Source organism: Macrobrachium nipponense, chromosome 23 (assembly GCF_015104395.2).
Source record: "Macrobrachium nipponense isolate FS-2020 chromosome 23, ASM1510439v2, whole genome shotgun sequence".
NCBI classification, from domain to species: domain Eukaryota; kingdom Metazoa; phylum Arthropoda; class Malacostraca; order Decapoda; family Palaemonidae; genus Macrobrachium; species Macrobrachium nipponense.
In genome coordinates, this window is record NC_061090.1 from 57156757 (window position 1) to 57181493 (window position 24737).

Consider the following 24737-nt stretch of genomic DNA (forward strand, 5'->3'; position numbering starts at 1 on the left):
AAAAAATAAGGATGAGAGAGAGAGAGAGAGAGAGAGAGAGAGAGAGAGAGAGAGAGAGAGAGATGAGACCAGAGAGAGAGAGAGAGAGAGAGAGAGAGAAGAGAGACGAGGAGAGAGGGTTAATGGAGGAGAGGAGAGAAAGTCGGAGAGAGAGGGATTAATTGATCGGAAATAAGTTTTTTTTCTCTACGGGGTATACATTTGGCACATAATATTTGATTGCAAATAAGTCAACAGACCTAAAAGTTTGGAGGTTAAATAGATTGGCAGAGACACTAAGAAAAGCATAAGGAATTTAATGAAGAAGAATAAATTGACATAATCTTTTCTTTTTCTCTGCGTGAAATAAATAGGTATGGCCACATTTCTCATGTTTTTATCTGGTGAATCTATGTATCCCCGACTCAGAAGTGTCATGATAACTCATACATCGAAGTCAGAGAGTAATTATTCCGAAAACAAAAATGTTTGTTATGTACAAGAAAGAGTATTTTTGGTATCTGTTAACATTAAAGTATTCGAAGAACAAGACAAACAGAAGACAAATTATTATAGCTACCCTTAAAATACCACTCTCTTTAGGTGAAAAATACCCGTTTTCTTTTATATCCTAGGTTGGAGATAAGAGGGGGGACTCAATAACTTGTATTACTCCATTGGCTGCAGTGATGTCGGAGTACGTAATCTCAATACCGTTCACGGCAATTTTATCTAGAAAAATAAGTGAAAATATGAATCAGTTTATCTTACAATTTATGGGATCACAATTTAACATGAAACAGTTCAAACCATTCATAAATTTCGCAAGAAATATGTCGGTGTCCTACTAAAGTGAAAAAAGTGATACTGCAATTATATGAAAGAAGTTGAAAAGTTAAGATTCCAGTTCGAAATTCTGTTTCACATTAAAATAAATTCTAAAAATATATCAGTTCTGATAAAATCTAAAATTATGGAATATGGAAAATATAGGTAATGAAGCAAATTCCTGATCAAAAACAAAGTTTTGGTTGTTAGAATAAATATACTTGTGCAAAAAATAACGCTTCAATTAATGTGAGTTGCTTTTCATTACCTGGATCCTGCAATACCCTAGTGACAAGAGTACTATTTGCAAGAGAAACAAGCGGCCAAGTGTCGGAGAAACCAGCTGTGTACCAGGTCCCGTCCACAATATGAGATAGGATCCACTCTGCGAAAATGAGTTAGAAGTTATAAAACTGATGACTTAATCCCACGAATTACACTCCCCCAGCCCACTCCCCCACCTCTCTCTCTCTCTCTCTCTCTCTCTCTTCTCTCTCTCTCTCTCCTCTCTCTCTCTCTCTCTCTCTCTCTCTCTCTCTCTTGAAAATAATTGAAGAAGTTCCAAATAAAATCCAAGTGGTCAAGAGACTCATAAAGAAAATATACATAAACCAACATATTCCGACAAAGAAAATGAATAAGGTGAACCTTGTGAATATCCTAATTGATGCATTAGGAAAAAGAATGCCAAAAGCATGCAAACTGTGTAAGGTTTGGTATAACATAGTCAATCCACAAAACCTAATCAGAAAATGTGCTGCATGCAACATTCCGACCCATCCACAGTGTGCTGAGGTAATGCAAGATATGAGAAAAGATACAAGAATATTTTGTTCAACATGTCTATCATGGATAGACAATGTTATTAAATCAAGATTGAATGTACAAATAGTTGAGGATGAAGAAGAAGAGGAAGAGGAAGAAGAAGAAGAAGAAGAGGAAAACGGAAGTGAAGTAAACAAAATGAAATGACAGAAAAAAATAAGGAAAACAAAGAACAAGATAAAAGTATGGATGCAGAGATACTCATTGATACTACATATGAGGCAATAAAGCAGCATACCTACGAAGAAATAAATTACGATATGACAACACAAAAGCAAATCCCGAAGAGGCTCTACCCAGATCTACACAATGACGGGAAAGAGGAAAAAATAGACAAAAAAGACAAAATCTGCAACCTTTTGAAAAGAGGGAATTGCAGATTTGGAGAAAGATCGTTTACTACAAACATCCTAAGGCTATGTCACAACTATGAAATATATGGTAAATGTGCATACCTAGATGTCTATGGGGATGATTGCAGAGATCTGCATCCAAAAATATGCAAAAACCTAAAAGAAGGAAAAGGATGTAAGTTCGACAAAAAATGTAAATATATGCACCCTGTAGCCATGAATCATAATCAAATAATAACTAACCAAGTAATAAAATCCAAAATAAGAAAGAAACAAATAAAGAGAGAAATAAAGAATATCAGGTAAATGAAAAAAGCAAGCCACCAACGAGATATGCAGAGGTGTCAGCAAAAAATTTCAAAGCATCAGCTCCAAAATTCTACTCAAGAGATAATAACTGTATTTATTATGCAAGAGGATATTGCAGAAACGGAGAAAATTGCAGATTCAGACACAAAATGAATAATTATGATGAAGGAAGATCAAATATTATGGAAAAGTTGGATTTTTTAATGTCAGAATTTCTGGAAATAAAAAAAAGAACAACATACCAGAACAGGAAAGAGACATGGGAAAATCCTTATTACTACCAATATTAAATGAAGGAGAAAACACGCAAACCATCATAGTGATGAATGCGCAGGGTTTAGTTACGAGTAACTCAAAAAGAAAAATAGAGTACTTAGAAGAACTAACCCAAATTGAAAAGAAAATAGATATAATGAATATAAGTGAAACCTGGTATTCCAAGAGACTGGGAATGATGATCAAATAAAAGGGTTCCAAACTTATAGATCAGACAGAAAAAATAGGAATCAAAGGGGAACCGCAATATATGGGAAAGACAAAAAACAAGGAAAAATATATGAGAAAATATAGTAACTCAGAAATGTGAACTAATAGCGGTATAATTTGAATCTGAAAAATTAATGAACATAGTAATATATATACCTCCTAATACTAAGAGTTTTGATTAAATAAAATTGAAAATTGGATGATATATGTAGAAATCACAAGGACTGGACTATTCTCCTATCTGGAGACTTCAACTTTCCTTTCGTAGAATGGAAAGAACGAATAGGAGATTGTGGTTGTACTTATACATATAAAAAAAGAGAGTAATAGTAGTGCAGAAGATAAGAGGCAATTCGAAAAGCTATTAGATATGCTACTAGATACAACATTCAACAAATAAATCACCTGCCAACAAGAAAGGAAAATACTTTAGACCTAGTATTTGTGAACGAGATGAATTATGTTAAAAAGAAATAATAGTTTATAATGCGAGTATTTCAGACTATAATGTCATAGAATTAACAGTTCATTCCAAAGCAAGTGAAAACAGAGATAAGCAAGAAATGAAAAAGTGGGAAGGATATGGAAAATACAACTTCTACCCCCCCCAGTTTAAAAATTCAAAACATGGGCCAATGCGTCGAAAAAATAAATGAAGAATTAAACAAAGATTGGGATAACATTTTCGTAAGTGATGACATAAGGGTAAATACGGAGATATTATATAAAATATTAGAGAAAATAGTGGATAAATATATACCGAAGAAGAAAAGTAAACATCATTCATGCATACCAAGAGACAGAAGGATCTTGTTCCAGGAAAATCAGAAAGTGGAAAAAAAGGTCTTGCAAAAGAAAAAAATGCATGGAAAGTTATAGAAAACTAAAAAAGTAAGATAGAAAATGCAGAAAAACAAAAGATTATACAATCAAAAGAAAATGAAAAACGGGACTTGGAAGAAAAAACCCTATTAAATATCAAGCAAAACCCAAACTACTATACTCATATGCGAAGAAGATGAATAAAAGAAGAATAGAAATAGGCCCTCTGAGAATTGAAGGGAGATTAACGAATGAAAAAAAGGAAATTTGCAAACATACTGGCAGAACGATATAAGAGAGAATTCACCCCTAGAATAGATAATGAAGATAATGATATAGAAGTAAGGGACGAAAATAGTGAATATTTAGCTGACATAGAAATTAATGAAGCTGATATTGTGCAGGCAATTAATGAAATTAAAAATGGAGCTGCTGCAGGGCCTGATGGAGTCCCTGCTATTTTGTTAAAGAAAGTAGTTCATTCTATCGCAAAGCCACTTGCAATATTATTAAGACAAAGTGTAGATACAGGCAAGATTTATGATGAGCACAAATTAGCATACATCACCCCTACTTTCAAAAGTGGATCAAGACTAGAGGCAAGTAATTATAGGCCTGTGAGTCTAACATCACATATATGAAAGTGTATGAAAGGGTAATGAAGAAAAAATATTATGAAAACATTTAATAAAAAATAATTTGTTTAATGTAGGACAACACGGTTTCGTACCCGGAAAAAGTACACAAACCCAACTGTTAGTCCACCGTGAGAACATATTCAAAAATATGAAAAGCGGAAATGAAACAGATGTGGTTTATCTAGACTTTGCAAAAGCTTTTGACAAAGTAGACCATAATATATTAGCGAAGAAAATTAGAAAACACAATATCGTAGATAAAGTAGGAAGATGGTTAAAAGAATTTTTACACAACAGAAAACAGATAGTTATTGCAAACGATGAGAAATCGGATGAAACCAAGGTAATATCCGGTGTGCCACAAGGTACGGTGTTAGCTGCAATACTGTTTGTTATTATGATTGAAGACATAGACAGTAATGTTAAGGATTCGGTAGTGAGTAGTTTCGCTGATGACACAAGAATAAGTAGAGAAATTGTGATGAAGATAGGAACGCTCTACAAAGAGACCTTAACAAAGTATATGATTGGGCAGAGGTAAATAGGATGGTATTTAACTCTGATAAATTTGAATCAATAAATTATGGAGACAGAGAAGGAAAGCTATATGCATATAGGGGACCTAATAATGAGACAATCACAAATAAGGAAGCAGTTAAAGACCTTGTGTGATGATGAATAGGAACATGTTATGCAATGATCAAATAGCAACTCTTTTGGCAAAATGTAAAGCAAAAATGGGAATGTTGTTACGGCACTTCAAAACAAGAAAAGCTGAACACATGATTATGCTTTATAAAACATATGTTCGTAGTCCACTTGAATATTGCAATATGATATGGTACCCACACTATCAAAAGGATATTGCACAAATAGAGAGTGTACAAAGGTCCTTTACAGCTAGAATAGAAGAAGTTAAGGACCTTGACTACTGGAAAGACTACAATCCTTAAAATTATATAGTCTAGAAAGGAGAAGAGAACGCTACATGATAATTCAGGCATGGAAACAGATAGAAGGAATAACAGAAAATATCATGGAACTAAAAATATCAGAAAGAGCAAGCAGAGGTAGATTAATAGTGCCCAAAACTATCCCAGGAAAAATAAGGAAAGCACGCAGGACATTAATCCACTACGCACCAGCATCGATAATGCAGCGTCTATTCAATGCGTTGCCAGCTCATCTGAGGAATATATCAGGAGTGAGCGTAGATGTGTTTAAGAATAAGCTCGACAAATATCTAAACTGCATCCCAGACCATCCAAGATTGGAAGATGCAAAATATACCGGAAGATGTACTAGCAACTCTCTGGTAGACATTAGAGGTGCCTCACACTGAGGGACCTGGGGCAACCCGAACGAACTGTAAGGTCTGTAAGGTAAGGTAAGGTCTCTCTCTCTCTCTCTCTCTCTCTCTCTCTCTCTCTCTCTCTCTCTCGTTGTCAGTTTTACAGGTATGTTTTCTCATTCGGAAAAATTTCGTAAAAACTAGTTGTGACTGCTTTTGACGTTCTCTCAGTTATAATTACTTCTGTTGACAAAACAACAAAGAATATATTTCCTTATACTATTCTCTATTACAATGTTCTGATGTCAATACCAGGATGAATATTTCTGAATACCATTCTTTAGAATGTTCTAATGCCAATACTAGGCAAATCTCAACACTGCAGTATTCCCACATACCTCGTCTGACTAAAGGGTCCTCTGAAATTGTAGTGTTTTTCAGCGAATCATCTTCTGGAGCGAATACAGTCACGGGGATCGATCCTGGAGAGGAGGAAAGAACTTTATTCCGTTCGCAAGACGGTGTTAAGAATCTAAAGGAAAGGAAACACAAAGTATTCACTCTGCTGGTCATCAACGATAAACACCACCGTACACAACCTTGTTTTAAAACTTTGATCTACAACACCTACAATATATTGACTCTTCTGGAGGCCTTTCCACCAGGTAAAACAGGTTTCAAACGAATGATATAGATGTAATACTAAGCAGAACAAAGGCAACACAGACGAAATTTTTAAAAGTATAGATAATTTTTTAAAATTGCGTCTTTACGTATCAGTTCAGCACGCAGTAGTTCGAAATCTTATCAAAACTTTTTTGAAAACAGCTGAGAAGAAGAAGAGCCTGGAATATGCATTCAGCGTTTTGATTAAGAACTGCATGTTGGTGAAAGAGAAAATAATGCCTATGTTGAGTACGATACACACGGCGTCATGAAAAAGATGCTTGAATGCTAATGTCTTTGAACCTTGGAAGAGTATGAAAGATATACTTAAACTGTGATCCAGAAGCTAGATTAATTAAAATGGCTAGCTTTTGTTACAAAAGACCATAGGCAACTTGAACTAAATCAGTCTGTAAACACGAGCTGTAGATAGAAATTTAATGCAGTAACTTATGGACCAGAATGCTATATAATCTGAAAAATAGTACAGGAGTGTCACGAATTATTTTCCGTTTAAATTTCCACTCTTACCTGCAAGGTAAGCTTGCATTTCGGGGTCCTTGGACAGTATCTCCGAAAAGATGGTGAGCAGGGGAGAGAGGGACATGGTGGCGATTATGTGCCCGTACGGAGCGTATAACATCTGATCCAGAACGTGGATGACCCCGTTGCTCGCTTCCTCGTCCAGGTCAGAGATGACGCTTCCGCCGGCCACCCATCTCTGGGGAAAAAGATACTTGTTGAATGAACTTCTTACGGAGAAAGGAATTAAGAAATGTTTGAAACGAAGTGATTGGAAATGAATTAGGACAAAAGTAGTTTTGTAAGGAATGAATCTCTTGATCAAATCTGGCGCAACTGGAATTGATATTGTCCGCTCGATTGACAAGGGAGAGATGTTATGGATGACATTCTCCGAACAGCAAGATACTTGAGATTAATCCTAAGCTAAGATGGGGACGACTTAGCCTATTTAACAGATAACAAATTTTGCTGCCCAAGGAACAGTAATGGACTGCTACTATGAGTTAAATTCTTTAACAACACTGGGACCTGCTGATAGGTTTGATCTAGGATAGAGAAGAAGAAGAAGAAGAAGAAGAAGAAGAAGAAGAAGAAGAAGAAGAAGAAGAAGAAGAAGAAGAAGAAGAAGAAGAAGAAGAAGAAGACAGAACTCCCAGCTTTCCACTTTGTTCTTTTGAAGGTATCCCAACTTTCCACTATGGTCCTTTGAAGGTTAATAGCATTTCACATTTAAAAGACTAATTTATATAAGAACTACAAAAAGAGGGGATACTTTTAGAGTTATTTTGAACTCGTTAAACCGCCTTATCATGATCTGACAAAATTTTTATTGAGTAGTTAATTCATATGGAAAATGAATGTAAATATGTTGCAATTAAGAGAAATGTCAACTCCAATGAAAAGCACATGGGTGCATATGGTATCCCTCTTGGCTTACAGTTGCTCAAAAATACGATGATTTGTAAAAAGATTTAATGAACTCCTTTTTTTTTTCTTTCTGGTTGTTCAAACGGATTCCTGAGCAAGAGCCCGTGCTGGCATAAGGTCAGCTAAATCTAAAACAACGACTAAAGAGTTAGGAAAGCTGCAGGATCAACCGATTTTACAAAATTGTGCAATAAGTATCCATGGTCCATAAAATCCATAAATAAAAGAAATTCTAACTAACTAGGGTATTCCTTGCATCCAATACTCACAGCCAGGGGTCCCTCTGTGTAGTAAGAGAGGACGAGGGTATAACCCGAATGCAGAGTGGGAAGATGAGTGCCAGGACGGAACGCCGTGGCACTGGGGAACCTCCCAGGTGCCACGTGGTAAGACACGACTCGTCTTAAAAAGCGCGGGCGAGCGATCATCTCCTCCAGAGCCTTCCTCGGTATGGCTTCGATCGCTTCGTTGCTGGGAGCGAACACTGTCCACGGGCCTGTGCAAGTAACACGGGAAGAGGGTTGTAGGATCAGGGTGACAGTGCATTATGTCTGAATGCACGCAGGTATATATATACGTACGTACAAGCACAAAGTGTTTTATTTCATGGTTGTAATGGATAAACACAGATACAAGGCCTGATCACACGCACTATCTCTCTTTACCTACCTTGTATCACGTAGATCGGATGGTTCCCAAGTCAGGGGACGGAACCCCAAGTGAGGTCGGAATGCATATTATGTGGGGTCAAAAACAGGTAATGGGGTAGGTCGGTGGGGGCACTGAGGCACCCCAAGGATTGGTGTACAAAATATCCAAGCAGGGGGTTCAAGGTATCATATTAAATTCAATGCTGTGTATAGTAACAGTTACTAGTACTTTTTATGAGAAAGAACAACAACTTAAATAATACACTATGAATAACTTGATCACGAAGTATATAAAACGTGATGCTATATATAAATAAAGGTTTTTGCCACGAAGGAAAAAATGAAAAAGCGAGATAGCCGAGTACTTTCGGTCTTGTTCCGACCCTTTACTAAGGCAAACTGACTTTACAGAGGAAAACATAGTCAAAAGAAAGCTTAATATCCAAACTTACACTACAAGATTAGCAATAAGGTCGATTTCACTCTACAGAAACGAGGAAACGCCTGAGGGTATAGCCACACCTTGGAGGATACACGCGGTAAACAGGTTATTCTTCCAGAAAACAGTACATTTTGAAAAAACAAGGAAGCATATACAACTTAATATCATGAAATTTACACAAATTTTTCCCCCCAAAATTATTATAAATAAAGAAAAGACGAAAGAAAATATAAATATATATATATCGAGCAAGAGAAAGAGGGAAAGAGAATATCGAACCAGAGAGAGAGAGAGAGATGAGAAGATGAGAGAGGAGAGAGAGCGAGAAAAAAGAGAGCGAGAGAGATTGAGAGAGAGAGAGAGAGAGAGACGAGAGAGAGAGAGAGAAGAAATAATAACTATATACATGTGGGACTAATTTATTAGTAGTTCATTTATTTTAAGGTCCTTCATAAACATCTTACAAATATATGGGTCCAAATGGTACATTCCCAGACTAAGATTTAGGTTGTTTTTATTAGTGATTTGTATAATTGCCGATTCCAGTAAATTTCTTGAAACATAATCACTAGATCTAGCAATTACAGAGGTATCACCCCAATTAACACAATGAGATTTTTCACTCAGATGGATAAACAGTGCATTTAAAGTCTGGGCTGTTCTAACTGAATACATATGCTGCTTAATACGTACACATAAATTTTTACTTGACTGACCAATGAAAACGATGGGCAATCCTTACAAGCAATTTTGTAAATGATGTTGTTTGTTACGGGACTATTCTTAATTAGCACATCTTTAATAGTATTGTTATAAGAGAACACTACATTAACATTAAACGATTTAAATATTGATTTTATGGTTTCAAATCCACGAAAGTAAGGTAAGCTAAGTACATTTTTAAGGCATTTCTTTTCATTAATAGCAACACTAAAACTTTTTGTGAGCTTTTGATAACATAAATCAATTAAATGAGATGGGTAGCAGAGATCGTTTCCTATCTTTTTTATGTATTTTTATTTCTTGGCAAGATATTGTGGACTCGTGATATGCAAAGCGCGTAGGAACATAGAAGAAAAAATTGACATTTTAATATTAAGATGGTGGCCAGAATAAAAATGTACATATGTTAAATTATTTGTGGGCTTTCTATAAATACTGAATTTGCATTGGAAAGATTCTCTATGTATTAATACATCTAGGAAAGGGATGACATTGTTATTTTCAATTTCAACAGTGAATTTATGGAGGGCACTAAATTATTCAATTTAGACAGTAAATCATTTACGTCGATACCAACAGGTAAGACTACTAAGTTATCATCGACATATCGGTACCATTTTATGTCGATGATATCTTAGTAGTTTTATCTGTTGGTATCGATGTAAATGATTTACTGTCTAAATTGAATAATTTAGTGCCATCCATAAAATTCACTGTTGAAATTGAAAATAACAATGTCATCCCTTTCCTAGATGTATTAATACATAGAGAATCTTTCCAATGCAAATTCAGTATTTTATAGAAAACCCACAAATAATTTAACATATGTACATTTTTATTCTGGCCACCATCTTATATTAAAATTTCAATTTTTTCTTCTATGTTCCTAAGTGCTTTGCGTATCACGAGTCCACAATATCTTGACCAAGAAATAGAATACATAAAAAAGATAGGAAACGATCTCTGCTACCCACCTCATTTAATTGATATATGTTATCAAAAAGCTCACAAAAAGTTTTTTAGTGTTGCTATTAATGAAAAAGAAATGCCTAAAAATGTACTTAGCTTACCTTACTTTCATGGATTTGAAACCATAAAATCAATATTTAAATAGTTTAATGTTAATGTAGTGTTCTCTTATAACAATACCATTAAAGATATGCTAATTAAGAATAGTCCCTTAACAAATAACAACATCATTTACAAAATTGCTTGTAAGGATTGCCCATCGTTTTATGTTGGTCAGTCAAGTAAAAATTTATGTGTACGTATTAAGCAGCATATGTATTCAGTTAGAACAGCCCAGACTTTAAATGCACTGTTTATCCATCTGAGTGAAAAATCTCATTGTGTTAATTGGGGTGATACCTCTGTAATTGCTAGATCTAGTGATTATGTTTCAAGAAATTTACTGGAATCGGCAATTATACAAATCACTAATAAAAACAACCTAAATCTTAGTCTGGGAATGTACCATTTGGACCCATATATTTGTAAGATGTTTATGAAGGACCTTAAAATAAATGAACTACTAATAAATTATTTCCCGTCCCAATGTATATAGTTATTATTTCTCTCTCTCTCTCTCTCTCTCTCTCTCTCTCTCTCTCTCTCTCTCTCTCTCTCTGTCTGGTTTGATAATCTCTCTCTCTCTTTCTCTTGCTCGATATATATATATATATTTATATTTTCTTTCGTCTTTTCATTAATAATAATTTTTTGGGGGAAAATTTGTGTAAATTTCATGATATTAAGTTGTATATTCTTCCTTGTTTTTCAAAATGTACTGTTTTCTGGAAGAATAACCTGTTTACTGCATGTATCCTCCAAGGTGTGGCTATACCCTCAGGCGTTTCCTCGTTTCTGTAGAGTGAAATCCTACCTTATTGCTAATCTTGTAGTGTCAGCTTGGATATTAAGCCTTCTTTTGACTATGTTTTCCTCTGTAAAATCAGTTTGCCTTAGTAAAGGGTCAGAACAAGACCGAAAGTACTCGGCTATCTCGCTTTTTCTTTTTTTCCTTCGTGGCAAAAAACCTTTATTTATACATAGCATCACGTTTTATATACTTCGTGGTCAAGTTATTCATATATATATATATATATATATATATATATATATATATATATATATATATATATATAATATATATATTGACTTGGAGTCGCACTGAACACTTGAAAATGCTGGATGGGGTCGTGCTAAGAAAAGCTTGTGAACCCCTGACATAGATGAACAGGCAAATATCTAAACCGTCCAAGGTTCCCCGTCATCACATATATATATGAAATGTAATCGCGTACAGTTTGATCATTACAAACAGGAGTGAATAAGTAGTTGATGATACTAACCATCTAAATGAAGCGTCCTGGCGAGGCCAGAAATCTCTACCAATTCAGCAAACTTCGTGAGATTGAGTCTCTGCAAAAGCGAAACGACATTCATTCGTCTTCTCTCATCTGCTGAAATGGTCGTTTTCAGGCCTCCAGACGAAAGGTCCGTCGGGAACCACAACGATTGGGATGCTTTGCTGACTCGTTGCCTCAACGTTATCGGGAAAATTTCCTTCTTTGTTGACTGACGTATGATTGAGCGAGTTTTGAGATCTCGAAATGGCTTTGACATCAGATTTCCCATTAGACGGAAACCTGCTGCCTGTATCCGGCTGAGGAGTGGGTTCAAGGACCACAGTAAAATCTGGAGTACCGAGGCGTTTATCCACAACGACTTTGGCATAAGGAGGATCTGTCGTGATCTGGAGGATATTGTAAGCATCTTCTTTGCCATCCGTTCCATAAAACTGTTCAATCTCCAGTATATGGGGTTCAGCAACACGTACCAATGGCAGCGGTGAAACAGGATGATGTGCAAAATTACCAGCATATAGTGATGGCAATTTGCTCCCTTGCGTCTCTGCCGGAGGTCTTAATCCGCCCGATTCTCTGTGGTGCTCTTCAGAAGTTCTATCAAGCATTTCCAGAAAACTATCAAATGCAAAGTTTACTGGTTGACAACATGATTCAATTGTGCCAGAACTGAATGCGTTTGCTGGTCTATTTTGGTTGTGATGATTGATGTTAGCTACAGGCTGAATGACGTTTGAAGTTTGTGGGCTACTGTAAACATTCTGGCTACCTCTGGAAAGGGTCTGGGCTACCGCTGCGTCAGGCAATCGTGTCTTTACTGCTGGTGAAGGGAGACCATCTCTTCTGGAGACCGATGCGCTACCTGGTTTTGTTTTTACCGGTAACAGTTCCTTGAAAGGGTCTCGACCAGGCAGATCGTACAGGCCAGAAATAACTGGAGCTTCTGGGATGATGTCACCTCCACTGGCGAAGCTTTCAAATACTGGTGCCTCGGTCTGAGATATCAATGGATTTGGGATTGCTGTTGGGTCAGAGCCGAGGTCTGAGTCGGGAATGACATCGGCTACGACATGTACAACTCCATTTGATGCGGATAAATTGCAGCTTCTCACTGGGACGCCATTTACTGTTACTGTGCCTGAAAAAACGGAAGAACCAGAATGTATTTCATTGTAATTAGATGACGGGCTTGTACTTGAATCCTATGACACTTTCTATGTAGTCAAGAAAAGCAAATATTTGACTTGATAAAATTAATAAAGTTTTAATGATAATTGACAGGACAAGAGCTCTTCTTGTCAACAAGGTTAAAACGAATGATAGACTTTGACCAGCAAGGCAATTTATTGCCATTATCTATTAGCCAGATACAGACTTACCATCTGCTTCCCTCCTGAAAGTGACTGAGGTTCCAGCGAGCGTTGTCATAGTCCGATGCAGCAGGAGTCCTTCGGAATACCAAGTCCCTTTCAGCATATGCTTTTCCAGTAAGTCCTTCCCTAGGGCCCTTTGCATCAAGAGCCCCGGCCATGAATATCCTTTTGAGGATATGGCAGAATCGGGAGGAGCCAGTAATGTATAGACTCCTGGAAGAGATTATCTTTATTATAGACAAGAAGGTAAAAATATGATGATAAAATGAGATGTGGTATGATGCCAACATATGCAGTGGACTTGGAAACAAAACATTTTCAGAGAAGTGCCGTTTTTTATTAGCTAACAAGATTTCAGGACTCATAAAGCTGGCATTGGTAAGGGTACAAAATGCATTGTAATGGCCATGTAAAATTGTATACAAAGGTTTATACTTCTAAAACCTAATCACCTTTCTCAAAGTCCCCGACAACTGTGAGAAGCGTGGTGATTCTGCTCAAGGGTAGGCCAGTGTTCACTAGCACGCTCATGAGGTCTCCGACCGGAGGCTTCAGAACAGAATCCACGACCTGTGATGAGAAACAGCCCAATTCTAGAAGCAGAAGGGTATGGAGGTCTACGCTGTAGAAACTAACATTAAGAATTATATCTCAGGCTTATGGAAAAGGAAGTTGTACCCTCATTATTTCCAGGAATATTGGCCAGAAATTCTAAATCTAAAACATTGAAACTGATGGGCAATGACCTAATTTGTCTTAACCTGTATAGTGCCGTACGAGAACGTTAGGTCATCACGTGTCACTGGCACGCCGTTAGCGTAGGTAACTCCACCGTACACATTGAACCTTAACTGAGGGCCAAGTAAGGTCACAAATGTGGAATCGTTATTGACTTCAGGAAGAGCCTGACCTTGCAAGGGAATTAGATGGTAAGAGAGGTCAGTTCCGCGGGCCAGTTCGAAAAGTTCTCGACGTGACAACTTGGAAAAAGCTGACTGGGATGGCACGAGGAGAATGTAAGGACTGCCCTCTGTCAGGGAGAGAATGTAGTTTTGTTATTGCTGGTGGACATCGCTTTGTATTTGTGCGGTTTTAATGGCATAAAATCGTACTGGGCAGGAAGCTATAGACTAGTCCAAGACTAACAAAGAAAGGCACTGAAATCCTGGAAAAGTTTGACTGAGTTGTTCATGAAATGACAAATGTTGTGAGTGTTAGTATAAAACACCAGTGTCTTTCATTATAGATGAACTGCATGAGAAAAGTTTATATAATAACTGGTTTTATTTTGATATGATGAACTAGAATACCTCTTTGCCCAGTTAAGAGTACTACCATAACGGTAACAAAAATTCCATTCCACCACCTACCACTTGACACAAGCTTCTGCAAGAGGCCAGACGTTTCCAGAAGGCCCAGCATTGTCACCAGCCCTGCTTCTTGTAACACCCGGACGATGCTGCTCCTGTCTGGTGAGTTTGCGAGCTGGAAGAGCGTTGCAAATTGCTCAATGGAGGAAAGTTCGCTCAACGGTCGGTTGTTTCCTGAAGGACTACAAGAAATGAATGTCATTTACCGCTTATGTCATTGGTGTTTAGACAGTTTAAAAGCTATGAAATGTATTTCAGTTTTACTGTAATTGGCTGTTTTGACCCCCTTGCCTTTAACCACATTCTTGCAAAAATAAGACATTTACTTAACTAACACAATGAATTCCAGTGACCCCAAAAATAACTTGGGTAATGCTTATTATTCTCAATTATACGCACCTTTGATAAAAACAAAACACTGTAAGTTGATAACAACTGCCTTAGTTCAGAAAGAAAAAATAGAGATAAATTCAGGGTAAAGATTCTGCCTGTAAATGGACAATAGTGGATGGAAGCTACTTGGAACTCTTTAACCACCCTCTAAGTATAGAGAAGTTGAAGTTAGAGTATCTGAAGAACCTTATATTGAGAATTCAGGACCTGTACCTCATTCCTGTCTATTGTTACGCAGGTCGTCTGACACTATTTGTAAATAACAATATGCTTTACATAAAATGCCCTATGGTATCTTGTAAAATGCTTCCAGGCCCTATTTCGAAATTTATTGCGAGGGAAAACCCCCCATACCTTTAAAAATGTTGGTTTCTAACAATTTCCAAGTTTTGATATAAACTATTAAAATCTTACTAACTTGGTCCTTTGGCAAATAATGAACGGCCCAACCAGAACTTTCTCAAGTGGTCACATCCTTCCAGAGAAAGACTTCAACTGGCAGAACTTCTCACGTTACCTGACTCCTGTTGGTAATCTTTCAAATCTTGAGGGCTTTTGGTAGCCACCTCCTCTTGATGGGGATGAATTCTGGGAAAAATCAATCACATCTAGGTCACCGCTCGAGCCACTCTGGAGCATTGGGTCAAAGCTACTCGGGTCATCCAACTCGGGGAGATCCAGCTGTCTCTTTGCTCTCTGGGACTATAAAGAAAGCCGAATTGCATAAGATTGCAGATACATTACATGAAAAGAATGAAAGAAGCAAGGTTTTATTTTTATTGTCATAGAGATAAATGATTCATTCAGGACATTTTCTGGACCAAAATAGTCTTTTGTCACTTTGAAATGTAATTAGATTCCGCAGTGTAATAGTTCTTTTATTCATTATTAAATTGTTCAGATTTAATTTCTGTCAAACATGATGTGTTGTACTTGCTGAGACTTCTGAAACAGGTACTGAATATGAATGGCTATCATTTGTGTTTACATTACATTTAGGTATACTGTAGTTAAAGTGAGTTTCTAGTCTGTTAAATTATATATCATATATATATATATATATCTATATATCATATATATATATATATATACATATATATCCACACACACACACACACACAACATATATATATATCTATATATATATATATATATATATATATATATATATACACACACACACACACACACACATATATATATATATATATATATATATATATATATATAAATATATATTTAGAGGAAATATGGTTATAGTGCTTTGTTTCGAATCTCACTTACAATACATTCCATGGAACTGAGCCAAGTGCGTGCAACGGATGGAATAGCAAGGAAGGAAAATGCAAGGATATCCATTGACGTGCTTAAGAACAGGTGGCAACAGTAATCGTTGCTATTGTAATATTATTTTTCACCTCCACAGACGATGTCGATCAACGCACTGCTATCTTTTATTACACGGAACCAAATCAGCCATTCATGTATATAGGTTTCTATTTCACTCATACCCACAATAATAATAATAATAATAAGAATAATAAAATAATAATAATAATATAATAATAATAAGTAATAATGTTGACAATAATGAGCTGATTCGGCTGCGTTAATTTTTCTTTATACGGGACTTTCTCAAGTCTCCTTATTGTTGATATTTCAGTATCGCTCAGACTGGCAAGCAATTACCAATGGAGGACATGTCAAAAGCGGTGGATTCAAAGACCCTTGAATCTGATGACGATGCTGATATATATATATATATATATATATATTTATGATATATATCTATATATATATATACATATATATATATTATATACCTATATATAAATATATATATATAATATAGATATATCTATAAATTTCTATCAATGTCTTGTAAATACAGTGGTCATTGACTTCGAAAATGCATTTCTTGCTCTAAATAACTTACAATAGAAAACTGAGAGAGATGTTAACACGAATGTTTCCTCGAAGCTTATCTTAATTGATTACTTTGATGATATGAAACTGATAATAAATTGCTCTTAATCAGCTGCGTATTATACACCATGTTTCTGGCTATGTTTCATAGCTTCAAGAGTGAACAGAGACAGGAATAATATTCGTTATTGTTTCTTATTTCTTTGAAAAAGATTTCATCCTGCAATTGTTCTTTGCTTTTTAAACGGTCTTCTCGTACACATACTTTAGGAGAAAGGTGGCAGTAGTACCATCATGCGAGAATATATTAAAACAAAACAGAATGTATTGCCCCATCTCTTTTTAAAAATGAGAAAACAAAAGTATACGGCAAGAATGTGCTTCAATTATTCTCAGACAACAAAGGAAAAAGATCTGAGCCTAATTATGATTCCAAACACTCTCGACAATTTCCGGTCCTTCGTTGCATAACCAAGCACTTATAACAACAACAACACCAGCAGCCTCCTCTTCTTTTTATCAACTCTCGGAGACGTCCTCGAGCATCCTACCTAACCTGGGTCCCTGGGGGCTGCTCTCAGGCCACCTCGGGGGCGGAGGAGGAAATTGGGGGAGGGAAGCTTGTGTGTGTGCATCTCCCTCGCAATGCACCTACTAATCTCTCCCCGACACCCATCCCCAACCAACCCCCTACAGCAGCAGTAGCAGCAGCATCCCTCTAAGCCCCTCCTCCTCCCATCCCTGCTCGCGAGGGCGAGCCGCGTCAGTCATCTTCGAATTTCTCTGTTCTTCCTCCTTTCGTTCGTTCCCTCCTCCTCCTCCTCCTCCTCTCAGAGGAGAGAGGAGGAGGAGGAGGAGGAGGAGGAGATTGCAGCATCCATCCCATCTCTCGCGCCTGCCTCTTGTCTATCACCACAGCCTCCCAGCGCCATTCGCCGCAACAGCAACTCATAAGTAGGCGTTGTTGTGCTTCACTGGTTCTGCTTCTCATCCCCCCCCGACAGACCCCCAGGTCTATGACACCCCCCACCCCCCTGCTTGGTTCATATCCTTTCCCTCTCAACCTCCCTCCCTCCTTCCCCCCTCCCTCATCCTCTCCAACAACGCACGAACACACACACACACACACACACACAAGCCTTGGGCTGAACCGGAGTATTACGTACGTTGGAGATGACTTTTAGGCGGAGATGCTGTTCATTGATGGCAATGATGCTGGTATGATTGGTTTCAGTGAAATGATGTTGAAGGGAAATGTCATCTCTTTGTGCTTTATAACGTATGATTCTTCTTCTTCTTCTTCTTCTTCTTCTTCCAAAAAGGAAAGAAGCAAACTTCATAAAAAATGATTTTGAATTTCAACCCGAGTACGTGAAGATAGCAAATTGGTGAAAGTTCACTCATTGAAACCAGAATTATTTACGAATTTGATCGATAGCAAATGTCAAATCACCTTTATTGGGTAATGCTTGAGTGGAAAGATGTATTTTCCAAGTTGTCCTTCGTGGAATCCTGTTATTTGACTGTATAGGTGACAATGAACAAGCAGTCAAGGAGAGGAATATACGATGCTGAAAGGGGTAAAATTGCAGTTATGTTTGTTGTTCTTTATCCATTTCTTCTGGTTCTTACTGAGAATTTACATCTAACTGTCTGGATTCTCAGTGAAAAATACATATGGAATTGCAAATGAAATGGAGAATAGAGAGAGAGAGAGAGAGAGAGAGAGAGAGAGAGAGAGAGAGAGAGAGAGAGAGAGAGAGAGACATACATCCTTCTTCTTCCTTAAGAAAATGAGAAAAAAAGAATAAAAAGAGAATGCTACTAAACCTCGTTACAGTAGCTGGTTTGTTTACCTAAAGCCGGTCCTGTGAGAGAGTTAAACGAAAAAATAGGCTCCTGGCGTGGACCTCTGGACTTGATGTGGCCAAACGGGACATATGGCTCGAAATTCAGACCAAAATTAGTATTATCAATTTGAGCAGCCAAAGACATCTCAGAATTCAGTCTAAATGAACAGCAAAAATATCTCGGGATTCAATCCAAATTTAACAGCATAAACGTCTCCGGATTAAGTCCAAAATGAACAACAAAAACATCCCGGGATTCAGTCCAAATTTAACAGCCAAAACATCTCGGGATTCAGTCCAAATTTAACAGCAAAAACGTCTCGGGAATCAGTCCAAAATGAACAGCATAACTTCTCGGGAATCAGTCCAAAATGAACAGCATAAACATCTCGGGAATCAGTCCAAAATGAACAGCATAAACATGTCGGGAATCAGTCCAAAATGAACAGCATAAACATGTCGGGAATCAGTCCAAAATGAACAGCATAACATCTTCGGGAATCAGCCAAAATGAAACAGCATAAAACATCTCGGGAATCAGTTCAAAATGAACTGCATAAACATGTCGGGAATCAGTCCAAAATGAACAGCATAAACATGTCGGGAATCAGTCCAAAATGAACAGCATAAACATCTCGGGAATCAGTCCAAAATGAACAGCATAAACATCTCGGGAATCAGTTCAAAATGAACAGAAAAAACATCTCGGAATTCAGTCCAAAGAATTGACAAATTAACAGTCTCAGTAAAACAGCAAGAAACTACACACACGTCAATGATCATCCATTCCTCCATGACTGAGTGAGTAACTTTTCTATGGAATCAAGCCCCATGGAGCGTCACATTACTATGTATCTTTGACACAAGTCGCCCTCAACGGGGAGTTACGTAAACATTCCCCAAGATTACTTCTAGGAATACTTTCACTTTGCAATAAAGCTGTTCTGAACTAACTGGTGTTTAGATTTTTTTTTTTTTTGCCCGTAACGGGGGACGCTTGATGTTTATTAATGTTTCAGGTCTGGGAAACTAGTTTATTAAGTAGTTAGAATAGGTACTGTAACCATATAATGTACAATGAGATACTGAACTTTGAAAAAAACTGTTTAATGAAGTTAAGGGAGTCTCCATATGTTTGTTTACTTATTTTCATTTTTTATAAGAAATCTTCATTAAATTGGATGAAGAAAAAATGGGAAATATTAAATCAATATATTCCTCTCCGGAATAATTTTTAAAAAGGAAAAATAATTTTCATTGTTGAAATGAAAAAATAAAAAAAACGAAAAAACAATGAACTCTTATATTTAAAAAAAATGAATAATCTTGAACCTTGTAGAAAGATGTATGAGCTGAAATATGATCAAAAGTGAACGCTTTTATTTACACACTTTTGTGAATAATATGAAGAAATGTAAAATAAAAAATAAAGGAAACAATAGCGGGGTTTATATATACTACTGGAGGTATAGCTAATTACCAGTAGTCAATATACCTGAGGCACATACTCATATTATATATATATATAGATATATATATATAATATATATATATATATATATATATACATATTATAAAATATATATGTGTGTGTGTGTGTGTGTGTGTGTGTGTGTGAGTGTGGTGTGTGTGTATGTGTATTATATATTGCATGAAATTGCTGATCCTTTGTAGCTCAATTATTTTTTCAGGAAGTCTGACAGAAAACATATTTGCCGAAATAGTTGGAGCGATGCAATTTCGGTTAACAAACTTGGAAGTCCTTCTATAGTTCCTGTAACTACTATAGTAAATTCACATCAACCGTGCAACCAATGACAGGGCTGGAAACTCTCAGTCTCTCTCTCGAGAGTTTACATGGCAGGATGTATGTTCCACCTCTCCTGAGGGATACGTTTGAAAGACGTATCCCTCAGCAGAGGTGGAATATAGATCCTACCCATGTTAACTCTCTCGAGAGACTGAGAGTTTCCAGCCCTGTGACTGGCTTATCAACATAACCAATCAGGAGCGTCGTAAGGGACTGGCCTAGACATCAAATGCACGGTTGATGTGAATCTACTATAGCAGGTGCGAGGCAATAAGATTCTAGATGCTGATATATATATATATATAAAAAAACACTAAAAAAAATCTACAGAAAAAAAGACATCCCATATACAGTTGTCAGATTTCATTTATTCCGTGATTTGAATTTAATTGCAATGATTTCTTGGAAGATATAGTTTTCTTCATCCTTTTTTTTTTGTTGGTGAAAATAGAATGTTGAATCTGAGAGAATGTCATTCGGTTCTGTAACAAACGAAGTTCATAATGAAGGTTTTAATTGAATTGTTCCAACCCAATATGACAGAGAAAAATATTCGACCATCATACTGTACGGGCGTGTTCTGATAATAATAAAATATCGAATCTATGATAATATCATTCAGTTCTGCAACAGACAAACTTCATAATAAAAAGTTCAAATTGATCTTCCCAACAAAATATAAAATCTATGATAATACCATTCCGTTCTGTAACATACGAACTTCATAATGAAAATTTCAAATTGATTTTCCCAACAAAATATCATCTCTATGATAATATCATTCCGTTCTGCAACAGACGAACTTCATAATGAGGATTTTAAATTGACTTTTCCCAACATGGTGCAGATAAAAATAAAAATCTACTTTCGTATTCTACGGGCGTGTTTGTTCAGGATACTGATTCTCGCCCGAATAAGGCACAAAATGTCTTCGGCTTTCATTTTAATATTCGGGTGTTTCAAATATTTCAGGACGGTTCGAGCAGTACTACTACCCGGTCACTCTGCGCCAACGGGCTATATAATGCGTCTCTTCGCGCACCTTTATATTGTCCTTTCACTTTCTGCTGCTGCATCGTCATTGTTTTTGGCGACGCCCCTTTCACTGTCGCCCAGACGACGAGGATAACAAGTACTGGAATTCGATAAATAAAATAAAATAAAATGGCAAAAAAAAAAACCATTTTTTTTTTTTTTCGATTCTTGTTTTTGAAATTTGTTTTTCGATTATTATTTTTTAAAATTTTTATTTATTTATTTTTTTGGGGCTGAACTCCTAAATAGACTGAAATGGAATTCCACTGAATTACTCGATTCGAAAACGAAATAAAATATAGCAAAAACTTTCGTTTTCGATTCTTGTTTTTCGATAATTTTTTTAAGGGGGGTGGGGGCGGGGCTGAACTCCTCTATCCACTGGAATGTGATCCCATTGAATTACTCGATTCGAGAAAAAATATAAAATAGGATGGTAAAAACTTTCGTTTTCGATTTTCGTTTTCCGATCAATTTTTTTTTGGCTGAACTCGTCTATATACTAAAATATGGTTCCACTGAATTACTCGGAATCGAGAAACAAAATAAAATAAGATGACTAAAACTTCTTCGATTCTTGCTTTTCGATAATTTTTTTCAGCCGAACTCCTGTATACAATGGAATGTGTTCCCACTGTGAATCTAGAAGAGCTCCGAAGAAAATCTTGTAAGGCAGAGACATCTGTCGTCTTGAGAATGAATTACTTTAGCAGTACTGTAGCAGTTTTGTTCATCTCTCCAGAAGACTGGAAAAAGCACCGGGATATTCAGACTTTTGATTGTGAATTGTGAAAGACACGTGTGCATTGACACTTCCCGAATATAAGGTAAAAATCCCAGTGTCTAAAATGGAGCTGATGATATGATACGCTAAAGAGACACTCATAAGTTCACAGGAATATTTTGATACCCTGCAACTATTAAGTTACCAGTATCTATAATGGAGCTGATGATATGGTAAGTTAAAGAGACTCTCATTAAATTACAAGAAGGCAGTCTTAAATTTTGATTTTAGGCATATTCAATTTGCGGTGAAGCACAAAGCATTTTATTTTACTCTGTTCGGCCTCTGAAGCAAAAACACAAACCTCCAGATGATTTTGCTGCAAATGACAGAGGAGACTCTCAGCCTTGGAAGCAATTATGCATCAGCGGGAGGAATGCAAAATGAGGAGCATTACAGGCAATTATGCAGTATTTAAAGCCGTTTCTCGGCGTCTCTTGCGTTTGTTTGTGTGGGTATGCAGCTGATTGTTTCCTCTTCTCTGGTTTGTCCCAGCGTGTGTGTGTGTGTATCTGAAAGTATACATGTATGAAAGTCACACTATCATTTTCCTCTTTTTCAAATCGCCTCTCCAGCCCAGGAATTAGAATTATACCTGTCCATTGCGGTTAATGAGGTTTGACCTTTCCAGTCCAGGTGATGGAACCCCAAGTAATGGGATTATGGCCCTCCATTCCAGGAGATAGGATTATGCCTCGCCATCCCAGGTAATGGAATTGTGCCTCTTCATCCATGGGATGGAATTATGCCTCGCCATCCCAGGTAATGGAATTTTGCCCTTCCATTCCAGGAGATAGGATTATGCTCCTCCAGCTCAGGTAAAGGGATTGTGCCTCCCCATCCATGGGGATGGAATTATGCCTCGCCATCCCAGGTAATGGAATTTTGCTCTTCCATTCCAGGCGATAGGATTATGTTTCAACAGCTCAGGAAATGGAATTATGTCACTCCATTCCAGGCTTCTCCAGCCCAGGAAATGGAATCACTACTCTCCATTCCAGGTAATGGAATCTTTCTTCTTCATTGCACGTAATGGGATTATATCTCCATTCCAAGTGATGGGGTTATGCCTCTTCATTCCATAAGGAGATGGAATTTTGCTTCTAGATTCTAGGAGGTTGGGTTCTGCCGTTCCAGGCCAGTTAATGGAATTAGCCCTTGCCAGCCCAATCAATGGGCTTATACTTCTCCAGTCCAGTTAATGGGATGAGGATTGTCAAATCCTGGTGATAGGATTGTGCCTCTCCAGTCCATGTAATGGAGTTCAGCCTCCATTCCAGGCGGTGGGACTTTGTCTACCTGTTCCAGGTGAAGGGATTATGCCTCTTCAGTCCAGGTAATGGAGTTAAGCCTCCATTCCAGGGGGTGAGACTGTGTCTATCTGTTCCAGGTGATAGGGTTCTGCCTCTCCAATCTAGTTAATGGGGATAATAACTTTCCAGGCCAGGTCACTGAACTGCCTAACTGTGGAGGGTGAAATACCTATGAATATGAAGTCTGCATTAAACAAAGCATTAGAGACTTTAAAAGTTCAATGGAATTACCAATTAATTCAAAAGAGAATTCGGAGAGGTGACAGTAGTATGAGAGACGTACCATAAATATGAAAGTGGGTTTAAACTTCACTCCAACCATAAATATGAAAGTGAGTTTAAACTTCGCTCCTAGAAAGTGAGTTTAAACTTCGCCTTCCATGTCTGAGTGGGTCCTGGGTACACGCTTCGGTAGTCACAAGCGTAAAGTACGAATGATTTATCCTTGTCCCCAATTTTCTGTTTCGGCTACTCCCTACATTGAAAGTGAAAAAGCCAGGGACGCTAAACGATAAAATGCGCTGATATCCTTTCGCGCGGTTGAAATTGCCCCACCAATAATAAGAATTCCTCTTTTTTGTGAACAGGTCATAATACGAACATTTTCTTTTATTATCCATAGTTTGATAAACCCATATGATTCCTCGGCAGTAGTATGGTTTGTTCTTTTATTTATTTATTTATTTTATAGTCGGAATGAAAGCTCTCATGTACCACGGAAAGATCATTTACCTCCATGACCTTTGACCTTCTTGGTTATCATAGCCAAGGTCTATAGATGTTGATCATAGCATTGTTGTTTTTCTTTGCGATCACATCCTCTCTCTCTCTCTCTCTCTCTCTCTCTCTCTCTCTCTCTCTCTCTATATATATATATATATATATATGTGTGTGTGTGTGTGTGTGTTGTGTTGTGTGCATGTGTATGTGTGTATAAGTACATCTTTAAAAAGAGTGAGAGAAAGAGAAAGAGTTTCACTACACCAAATTAAATCCAATACTCCTCTCTCTCTCTCTCTCTCTCTCTCTCTCTCTCTCTCTCCAAGTATGTAC

The 24737-nt window shown here is 37.1% G+C and overlaps 1 protein-coding gene across 1 annotated transcript in view; it reads right to left on the reverse strand.

The window, feature by feature from the left end:
- Positions 1-139: 139 nt before the first annotated feature.
- LOC135201099 (uncharacterized) overlaps positions 140-24737 on the reverse strand; it is a 71915-nt gene continuing 47317 nt past the window's right edge. The window contains 12 exon segments of the mRNA XM_064229992.1: positions 140-711; positions 1076-1192; positions 5930-6013; positions 6729-6918; positions 7919-8145; positions 11816-11936; positions 11938-12968; positions 13210-13416; positions 13656-13773; positions 13965-14233; positions 14574-14755; positions 15484-15668. Coding sequence (XP_064086062.1) covers positions 611-711; positions 1076-1192; positions 5930-6013; positions 6729-6918; positions 7919-8145; positions 11816-11936; positions 11938-12968; positions 13210-13416; positions 13656-13773; positions 13965-14233; positions 14574-14755; positions 15484-15668 — 2832 coding nt within the window. The 3' untranslated portion in view covers positions 140-610.